General features: G+C 34.5%; 1 protein-coding gene across 1 annotated transcript; it reads left to right on the forward strand.

Moving 5' to 3' along the window:
• The first annotated feature begins 1,980 nt into the window (after positions 1 to 1,980).
• Positions 1,981 to 5,573, forward strand: LOC138326346 (acid-sensing ion channel 3-like). The gene is made up of 6 exons (XM_069272465.1): positions 1,981 to 2,119; positions 2,975 to 3,171; positions 3,463 to 3,520; positions 4,157 to 4,245; positions 4,913 to 4,988; positions 5,134 to 5,573. The coding sequence occupies exons 2-6, from the start codon at positions 3,008 to 3,010 to the stop codon at positions 5,428 to 5,430; spliced, it is 684 nt and encodes a 227-aa protein (XP_069128566.1). The 5' UTR covers positions 1,981 to 2,119; positions 2,975 to 3,007; the 3' UTR covers positions 5,431 to 5,573.
• Positions 5,574 to 11,796: the final 6,223 nt, after the last annotated feature.

Consider the following 11,796-nt stretch of genomic DNA (forward strand, 5'->3'; position numbering starts at 1 on the left):
TTTAATAAGTTGTTGTTTTCGTTCTTAACCATACATATACTAGACTCAGACTCATAATAGAGTCATAAGTAACATCCTTAAGTGATACATATGCAGTATAGGAAATTATTTTTTTTTCGTACATTATAAATTTTCTTTTATAATTGAAAAAAAAATAATCAGGATTTTTTCCATGACTATCCACATAATTCATCCACGAGTTGACAATAATTGCCGATATTACATGCTCATTTTACTGTTGCGACTAAAAACAAATCTTTCTCGGCTAGATTGTTGATAATTTAAAAAATGTTATTTATATATTTCATGTTTTCTTCCACAATGGCAAATATAATATGTACCTCAAACGTAATGTGGTTCATGTATTAAATCATTTGCTATCGTAAATCTGACTCTAAATCATCCAAGATTTTGTAGAGAGCGACGCCAAATTTCAAAGCAACACGATCAAACACATTCGATTATTTTGATGCACATCAAAGAAACAATCTATTTGTCTCACATTTTGCCTTCAGTTTTACTATGAGATAATCCAGGGGTGGATAGAGAAACAGCGACAGTAACCCCTGATTAATAGTTAAAACTGGCCCGGAAAAAAAATGCAATAAGTTCATACATTCATTGGACATCATAAACGTACTGCTCAGACAGTATGAAATGCTAATCATTTATTTTTGTTTTGTAGAAATTTTACCTTATTTGCTACGCCTGAATACGGCAACTGTTACACTTTGGAATCTAATGAATTTGTCATTAAGGATTCGGGACCTGTCCATAGTGAGTTATCTGTCCTCTATTCAATATAACTAGTTAATTGTACATGTTATGTAATATATGTCAGACTCTTTACCTCACTGTCCCGTATATGCAATGTCATGCCAAGGGCGATACGAGAATTTCATGTATTTTGAATTCCGTGCAATCCATAACTGTTAGTAATAAATCGAACATGGAATACCGTACAACACACAAGATGTTTTTGTTCATGTCATTGCTCTATTGGTATTGGAAACTTTGATTCGATTCAAGCATATCTAATTATCTTCTTCAGCAGTTTGGGCATCATAGACGTAGGCTGATTCTATAGCCACAATTCATTTAATGATTATAGCCTACCAAATAATTGTTAGGCGAATTTTAAATTAAGCCTATTACCTCTTGCTCAATTTTTAATTGTATATGCAATGACAATATGATAAGTAATTTCCAAAGGTTTACAGTTAGTCCTTGATGTACAAACTCAGGAATATATATCGGGACTTACTCAGGGACACGGACTCAGACTAGATATACATCCCCCGGGAACTTTCCCGGACCCAGCTGACAGAGGATTTTACGTCGCCACAGCGTTTGAAACAGACATCGGTTTAAAATTGGTAAGCAAACATTAAAGCAAGCTCGCTGTTTCAAAAAATGTTTTGCCATTAGTAACCGACATGTATCGTCTCGACTGTTAACGGGGTTACAAATCCATATCTTAGTCCATCCATTGTCACTATGTTTTATTTGGCTTCAAATAATTGCAATAATATCTTTAATCTATATTTGAAACAATGAATAATTTAAAATGTGTTTCATCACATAACCCATCAATATATTATTATTAATAATAGTGTAACTTAAAGATGGTACACCGTTGAAGAATAGTATTTTCCTTATCATAAACAGGAGCAGACGAACTAGTATTCTTCAGTCGCGAAAATTATTTACTTTATACCATTAGCCATTTTCCTACTCAAGGTTACAACAATTCAAAGTACAATTGTGTAATTCATTGCATCCCAAAAAGTCTATGGTACTCTGCTCTATATAGAATTAAGTACTGATTTGATGTAAACATATTTTATAGTAATATTTTATACACATTTGGATTCGTTTTCCTTACAAGTACTTAGTACGCATCCACCTAAAGCAAAATAAATTACATTGTATGTATTTTTGTGTTGAGCACATATATACACGAGTTGCTATGATGGTAAGTATCGTTTATGCTCTGTTAATCTGCGGTAAGCATCTTTATCCATTTCAGACTGAAATCAATCGCATAGGGAATCCATACGGCAAATGCAACCCAGGTACTTCGTTTGAACAAAAATATAAACGAAAATATACAAGAAAGGTAGGTTTCCAACAAATTTATCTGATTTTCGATGTTTTTAATGTCTTGCTATTCATTGTTAGGTAAATTACATTATTTATTATCTTGTTTATATAAGCCTTTGTAGAACTAATCTCATGTTTGGAATGCGGTATTAACTTTTTTCGTTATTCATTTTTCTCATACAAAAATTGTTTCAACAAAGTTTTATTTCCACTTGACTTTGTAAAGATTATGCACATTTCTGGGTAAGTTGTCAGGATAATGAAATTTTATTTGAATGTGTTCTTAACATTCTTCCCATTACTGCAGAAATTTGATAAATACTTGATCATGATCCTATAAATTCTAGAAATACACCACTATTATAACGTGCAAGGGTTTATGAATAAGTCTACAAAAATAAGCAATATACATGTATATGAGCATTGGTTTTAGTATCATTTCATATTCTACGACAAGTGCCAACTTTAAGACAGTAATAATACTGAACACATGGGGTGTCGTGACACCAACACGACATGGCCCAGTTTCATGAACATTCCTTAACTTTAAGGAATTCCTTAACTTAAATTTTCCTAAACAGAAGCATTACAAAAGTTGAGGGAGAATTCTTGTTAAGATAAGGAGCCTTCCTTTAATTCTGTAAATGTTTTCTTATGGAGAATTTCAAGTTAAGGGATTCCTTAAATAAGGAATGTTCGTGAAACTGGGCCATGGTTAAATTACGATTTACCGTGGATTGGTCCTATCTTCCGACGGTCGTGACGTCACAAAATCACGTCAACATATGATGTCACAATCATCGAAAGGTGAATCGCACTTCACCCACGTCGTTTTGGTGTCTTGAAATCGATGTATTGTGTCTTTTTGCAGACGTGTAAGCATATATGCGAACAAGAAAGGATAATGACAGACTGTGGATGTTATGATGTGTTTGGTGCGGAGTTGTTTCATATAGCTGGTACAAATAGTAGGGTCTGTTCCACTAGCACAGAGATAGCATGTATGAACTCTGTCATCAGGAGACTCCACGATAAATCTATTCAATGTGGATGTGATAATCCCTGCTCGTATGTATTCATGCCAAAACTAATGGTTATGGTGAAAACAAAAGAAAGAACATATCTGTTCTATATTATTTAAACTAGTTTAAGAAAAAATATGTTAGTTTCAGCAATCAATAAAGGAAAATGTTTTTTTTCTGTGTTATTTATTACATTTTAATAAAGGGAATGATAGGTATTCGCAAAAAAACCAAAAAAAAAAACCATCGTATTTTCTGACAGATGTATGAAAGATAACACCGGACAAAATAGCATGGAACTTGTTGTAGCATATAATATCTTAATACTATATTATAGGGAGACCAGTTATAGTCGGGAAATCAGTATCCGTCAGTGGCCTACACGGCAATATGTGGTAAGTAATAAAAAACTCTTTCATATGTGGATATGAATGATAGGGATATTCTACCCGAGGGTCACAAAATGTAGTAAAATTCGAAGAAATCTACATCTTTTATAGTAAAACCAGTCAAGTTAATTTGTGAAATGTTTAAAATTTTACCGAGAAAATGGAAATTTTGTTGACGCCGTGACTTCACGAGGCTTTATTGCATGGGTAGCCATTTGGGTAGGCATGAGTGTATTGCCCTAGACCAGCCAGTATTACATCCGTAGGTATGAAAGAAAGTAATATATTGTAATACAGTGATAACGTCGATAATAGATCATGTAATTGCAACTATCCATTTGAAGTGATAAACAATGACGTTTCATTTCAATTTCAATTTCCATATGAAATGTCAACACATCATGGGGTTATGAAGGTAAGGGGAGGTAACTCTTTGATGAGAAAATATGTTATCATTTTTCTTATTTACTGTTACTCTTTAAATCATTTTAATGTGCTTACCAAATTAAAAGTGACATGATTCTAAATATACCTGATATTTGGTTATAGGAATGTCTCGAAAAAATAATTAGCTACGTATATGATAATTTGTTTTACCAATATCATAACAAAATATTTGAACTTCGATTTCTCATTTGTTAGACGGTGTTAGTGCAGGATATTTGCGAGGATCCAGATAAAATAGCGGTATGTCAACATTTAGTGAACATTATGGATAAAGCTGAACTCAGGTAAGACAATATCTAAGTTTTATTATGATTGTATTTTTTATTGTCATGATTGATGTGCGGTTTTAGTTCTCTACAATAAATAATGCTTCAAAAATGTTTAATAAACCCGGTAGGACACCCCTGAATAAAGTGTCTCATCATGACAGCTATTTTTTTCTTGATGACAACGATTCTCTTTCCGAATCGCAGTCTGTTTTCGGCGAATGATACTGAGAATAAGTGGTATCAAAACGCAAACAACGCTTGAATTAAACTATTATGAATTTTGTAGGAGTATAAGGTGTGTAGTCTGAGCTCACATTCAATAAAAGTTCAAGACGACAAAATAATACATTTAATTAAGACCGAATCGCCAAATGAGGTATTGGAACTATTATAGTAACAATACATGTCCATTAATGACTCACTTGTATAGCATACAAAAGTCAGTAAATGAAACCATGCAAATATTCACTACGAAATCACGGAAGTTACGCAATAATAAAAAAAGTTACTAATTAATAATTATGAGTTGCGTAAAAATGGTATTTGAACTTAAAACAAGACATTGGAAGCCGAATGGCTATAAACTCCGATATCTTATAAAGGTTCATTGAAATCGGGGAAATATGATCCAAAAAAATAACTTGTTGTAATTAAACTTAACATTTTGTTTTATATTTGACAGGGAAAATTTTCTAAAACTTGTAATCTATTTTGAGGAACTTAATTACGAAGTAGTTACAGAAGCTCCCAAAATAACGGTAGGTATTCATGAAATTAAATCATGTATGTACATTGTACCAAATAACATCGTATAATATTTGATTCCCAGCATTATATATTCTGTTATTTATAAACATTAAGGTAACAAGATACGCTATGATTTCATTTTCACTCTGTTTGTAGGTTGTAGAATTTGCGTCTGACATTGGAGGAGCCATGGGGTTATGGATAGGACTATCACTTTTGAGTATTTTTGAAATTGTCCAGCTTTTTATAGAGATCTTTAAGTGGGGTTTTAATAGGTGTTGTCGACAAACTGAGGAGTATTTCGAAGAAAATCCTGCACATGAACAGTATCTAAACAGGCATCCTTATGTAACTAGTGATGGTATTGACAGGAGACTGTACGTCCCTAGGAGTATGTACTTACCGGGAGGAAACCGCCATGTGTACTACCCTTCAAACAAATATGCATATTAAGATGTAACAAAGATGGAGCGCTGGTGCTACAAAACGAATGGAAATTAATTATAAACAGGTGAATAAACAAATGGAGGAATTTTATATAGCCTCATATTATTTTTTCAATAAAATTGTCAGCTTTACACAATGTATATAACATAGAGCTCATGTCTTTGTTTATTTTTGTTTTATTTATAGTACAATATAACGTTTTGCTACTGATAGACTAAATCTCCTAATCACGACATTGGTTGTCTTAGGATTATTTGCAATTTCCAAAAGATTATGAAAAATGCAAAAGGTGGATTACAAAATTTGTATGTTTTCCTGAGATCTTTCGTGAGGCGTAGAAGTGGATTTATTTTATAATTTATATAATAAGCGATATTTCTTATCTCGGTCATTCAACATTAAAACCCCTTGTCTGAGAAAATACTAAAAAGGATCGTTTTTCAAATTTCGTTAAATAGTTCCACACACGGTACAAATATGGGCACATTGCATTTTAGGGCAACTAGTCCAACAGGAGCTGTTTGAGAACAACAAAGCTACTGTAGTCTCTGGTAGTCTAAAGACTAAGTAAAGTTTTTCAAATTGGTCTTTTAAAATTCAAAATCAAAATCATGTGTCCGCTCCTCCCCACAATGTAAAAAGACTATGTAAGGTATTACTGATACATGAAGTAGAATTTCACAACATATACCAACGCCTTAAATCTGTTGATGATTTTGGCCCGTTAGGTTCGGAGATATCGACTGGATGCCACCCGATTTGAAGACATGGGACACTATGTTCGCCCAGTGTACTCAACAACATACCATGGTTTTTTCAGGATTCTTTCAATTTTTTCTCATGGTCTTGTTCTAAAAGCGTGTCCATGTGTCTTAACTTGAACTTCCGATTCAAGGAACGTTTCGGTCTTCTACAGTTACCACGTTTAGATATGTTATCGGAACTTTATACCTTTAGGGGTGCAACATCTCTTTTTCAAAAGAATCTTGATAGTTTATTGATTCTTGGAAGTTACAATTAAAGAACTCATTGCCTGTAACTGGTCGTGGTTGATGTAAACTGGGAACTTACAAAAAACTTAAAGAGTTAGTTTGGCACTGAAGTTTATGTAACTAAAGTTATGTCTACAAGAGCACGTGGTGCCCCAGCCAAGTTCCATGTGGAGTGACCCTATATCTGAATAGAAACTGGTCGTTATGAACACGTAGATTTAAATTCCAGAACATGTTTTATCTGTCATGATCAAATAGAAGATGAGTTCCTTGTTTTATTAAATTGTCCGTTATACCAGGATGTTAGAATTGACCATTTCTTAAAAGCTAGTAGGACAAATTCTGATTTGCTAACACTTTGTGACACAGAAACATATGTTTTATTCTCCAAAATAGCGATATGTGTTGTTATAGTGCCAAAACCTGCAAACAAGAATGAGATAAATGCCGACATTTATCTTTATAATAACTGATTTGTATTATTTTAAGGTTTTTATGCTCATATATATATATTGTATGTGTGTATATATTACAGTCTCTCATAATTCTGGTAGAATGGCCTCTTCATCGGAAAGAAACTTTGTTGTATTTATTATGTAATAATGTTTTTATTGAGGGTGAGACTTAAATAAAATATTTGAACTTTGAACTTAAAACGAGGTTTCTTGGAATTCTTGCGTTGTCTCCCTGAAAACGTTTATCTACGCAAATACAATTCCATATCTCTGTATAAGATAATCAATAAACATTATTATAGCCCATCCATGTCTTAGTGCCAATGATTGGCCAATACAGTATCATGTGATTAAAGTAAACCAATCATCATGTCATCTGTAATCGCGCTGCATTGATTGAAATTCTGTTATGCCACCCCCGAATCGTTATGTCGCCCTCGTTATGTCACCCTCGCGTGAGCTTCAACCGGGTAGTCTTTAGATGTAACGTACTACTGTTGATGTTTCTAGAGAGGTGCCGGGTAAGAGACGTGGTGGCTTCAGGACGAATCGTTTGCTCTGGTTTACGTAACATTTATAACAGATTAACACCTGATTAAAGGTAAAGCAGCATTAATTGAATGTTGTGTAGTATTTCTTAACTTCATCTCTGTTTCTTGTGTATAATTTGTACGCAGAATGTCTGACAGGACGTGTCTATGGTAATGGTATATTTTCCGTTACGTTAGGTCTAAAGCTTACAATTAACAGAGTTACTTCCTGCTCGACATTCTCAACATTTTTAATGATACACAGAAAATTGGAATCTGCATTGCTATTACCCACCATGTCCCCTTCGTATCCAAAGTTTGAACATATCGGGAAAATATGTATGTACATGTACAGAAATACCTAACGTGTTACTCTGGATACTCCTGAAAGCTCAACAAGCGCGGGGAATCATAGTAGAACTCCAAAACGATAGTGTAACAACATATACTGTGGGATTTGAGTGTTTTGTTACATTTCTCACGTTATATTTTCACAAATAGTACATGTGTCCTGCCATCAAGCATTTTTATGCAAACACCGATGTTAATCTGGTATGGGCGATTAAAACAGAATATTTTAATATTTTCAATAAGTCCAATTTGGATAGAAACAGACATATTCGTATATTAAAATAATTGATTCCCCCGTGATGGAGCGACATGACGATTTGCTCATCTTCGAGTCGTCATGTGACCCTCGGGCTACGCCCTCAGGTGACAAAACAACTCTCGGGTGGTCAAATCGTCATGTCGCTCCATCACGGGGGCATCAATTGTCAACCCTCCGTATGACCGAACACTGTCGAAAATCCCAGGAAACGTAGTCACTCGGACGAACATCTTACCAAGAATAAACAACCGAAAACGTAAATAAACCCTACAAACGACTATGAACAAAATGGAAACGGAAAATGTCATTCAAAATCAAAGTAATAAAAAACATTACTCCTTATATTCGCTTCCCAATGATTTCCTAAGTAGTGAACTGTATCAGGAAGACGTTTCGGCAGCTCAACAAAAAATAGAAAGTGACATAAATCAACTTAGTGACGTCAAAAAAGCTTGTATAGACTTTAGGGAGTTTATCATTTCCCAAATGGATAAACACATGGAAAGTAAAGTGATTAAACATGTATCATACAAACACTCTAAGAAATCATTATACAAACCATACTGGAACATCCAACTAGAGTAGCAGTGCAACTCAGCGCGGGAAAAAACGTGAATGGTTAAAGTGTAAAGGAAACACTGCTAAGAGGAGAAAGCATAAAGCTAACTTTATAACTGAACGAAAAAAAAATGATAGACTGAATAAAAAAACAAAACGTCGTTATCAACTCGAGGAGCAGTCAAAACTTCACAATATTTATTCTGAGGAAAAAAACCCCACGTGAACTATGGAAGGAAATCGGTAAATTTTATATCGCAAATGACCGTTCTTCCAGTATCCCTATGACAATAAGAAGACCGGATCGTAGTAACATATATGATGTAAATAGTGTGCTAAACCATTCACAGTCGACTTATGAATCACTATATATAATGGTGCCGAAAGTAGTGAGTCATTTGACGACGTTCACCCGGAAACAATACGGAGAAGTCTAAGGGACGGTACCGTCGGCCCGTGTCAGCCCCCTGACATTTCCACACTCAGTGTATAACGCGGGACGAAGTCAAAACGGCCATATACAGGGTAAAACTAAGAAAATCTCCCGGATTCGACAATATACCTGCCGATGTTCTCAGAAATGATGGCTGTATTGATATCCTTCATAGAAATTTTACAAATGGTTTTTAAAAACGGAGAGATACCACGTGACTGGTCGGCCGGAATAATCCATCCTATTCCAAAGTCTAATACCAAAGATCCGATAGACCCTCTCAGCTACCGTGGGATTTAACTTCTGTCGATTCCTTGTAAAATGTTCTCAGACATTCTTGGCCAACACCTGAACAAATGATTGGAAATTCATGACATACTAGCAAATGAACAAAATGGTTTTCGACGGAAAAGAAACTGTTTAGACCATATATATTCACTTAAAATATCGTAAGTCATAGGAAATTGAAGAAAAATTCCACATTTGTATGCTTTGTAGACCTGCGCAAAGCCTTCGACACCGTCAATCGGGATTGTTTATGGTATAATCTCTATACAATCGGCATCGAGGGAGCATTCATGAATGTCGTCAAATCGTTATATAATGACGTCAGATGTGCAGTACGCTTGAACAATTACGTCACAGATTGGTTCAACGTCACAAGTGGCGTAAAACACGGATGTAACATATCGCCTACCCTATTTTCGTGAACGACCTGGCGAGCGACATTAATGTTCAAGAGTGTGGTGTTGAATATAACAATAATATGATATCGCTCCTGATGTACGAGGATGACATCGCGCTGCTAGCAGCTAACGAAATTTCACTTCAACGCGTGCTTCAATGCATAAATTCATGGTGCTTAAATTAAGTGGCACTCTCCATCAATCAAGAAAAAAACGAAAATAATCCACTTTCTAAATCCTTAAAGCCAGCGTTCGTCTTTTAATTTTCGTTGTGGTGACCTTGATATAGGATATTTGGATCGCTACCGATATTTAGGAGCTGGTTTACGGAATATCTGAATTTGGCCGCATCTGTGCGTGAGTTAGCAAAATCTGCTAACAGAGCCCTTAGTGCGTTGATAACTAAGACAAAATGTGCTAGAGGGATGTCACTAAAAGTTTTCAAACAACTTTACACGTCACTTGTGGAACCTGTCCTTTTCTATTGTGCTGGAATTTGGGGTCATAATAAATACAGCTTTATACAAACTGTTCAAAATCGAGCATGTAGATTTTCCCGTGGAACCAGTAAAAACGGCTCCAATAACGCAGCTAGATGTGATCTTGGACTTATGAAGTGAACCAAAAAGTCAAAATATGCAGACTATGGCTTAATTTAAAACACTTGAATGAAAATAGAACTTTCCATAACTGGTCCTTATCGGTCAATAGAAATTGGGAAAACAGAGTGGTCAAACTATTGAGTGATAATAACTTAGAACAACTACTTACGAATGTTCCTATAATGTCTTCTAAAGAATGTATAAAATTGGTTAAACATGAATTCTCTCATACTGATAATGTTAACTTAAAAAAAGAGTTGTTTAATGACAAAAATTGTTAAAATGGTAATAAACTTAGAACATACATTGTACCGATTGTATAAAACCAGTAATTAAACCTAAACCCAAGCATATGCTTCCAATATCATGGATTTTAGACAAAGACATGTGTTAGCTAAATTTCGTAGTTTTAATTTAAAGCTGAAAATAGAAACAGGTCGGTATTCTCGTCTCGTTTAAAGTACTTTTAGAAAACAGACTTTGCTCATTATGTAACTTAAACTGTGTGGAAGATGAATTTCATTTTTTAATAGTAAGTGATTTTTATTTAGATTTACGATAAAAAATCTTCTTACTTTGGCTGAATCAATTTTTCCAGATTTAAGCCTTTTAGATAATCATTATAAACTATTTTTTTAATGAATGAATGCATATTAAGGTCCAGAAAAAATATAATTTAGAATGGGTTCCTTTTATTACAGTCACATATGTCATATACGTGCAGTACTTAAATAATCTATATCTGAAAATTCAATCGTATTATGTTTAACAGTGGTGGGTACATGTTGAATATGATTTTTATCGTTTTTATGATCTAGACCTCTAAAACGTTTAAAAATGGTCCTAGGGCACTCTGGTGGGTCCATGATTGTGTGTACTGCTCGTATAATATATAGTACCATGTTGAATATGATTTTTATCGTTTTTTGATCTAGACCTCTAAAACGTTTAAAAATGGTCTTAGGGCACTCTGGTGGGTCCATGATTGTGTGTACTGCTCGTATAATATATAGTACCATGTTGAATATGATTTTTATCGTTTTGATCTGGACTCTAAAACGTCTAAAAATGTCTTAGGACATGGTCCTAGTGCACTCTCGTGGGTCCATGAATATGATTTGTTGTTTTTACTGACCTCTAAAACGTTAAAATGGTCTTATACTCTGACCCTGGTGTGTACTGCTCGTATATAGTATATGACCTGGCTACAGGGCGTTAATTAACCAAACAAACAAATAAACACTGATTCCGGTTTCAGTCCAATCCCGCTATACCCCTATCTATCTCTGAAGGATGACAATAGGATCTGACAGTGGTGAGATAATACCAACAAAAGAAAACATTCTATTGATTAGATAATCGGCCCATATGGTGATATTTGGCTGTCCTCAGAGATCGAATGTAGAAAATTATACATGTACAGTATTATGTAAATGTTTTGACCAAAGGTTCACTTACCTCGGGCAATTACAATAGAACACCGGTATAGATGCCGGCTAGCAGTTA

Source organism: Argopecten irradians, chromosome 6, assembly GCF_041381155.1.
Source record: "Argopecten irradians isolate NY chromosome 6, Ai_NY, whole genome shotgun sequence".
Taxonomy (NCBI): domain Eukaryota; kingdom Metazoa; phylum Mollusca; class Bivalvia; order Pectinida; family Pectinidae; genus Argopecten; species Argopecten irradians.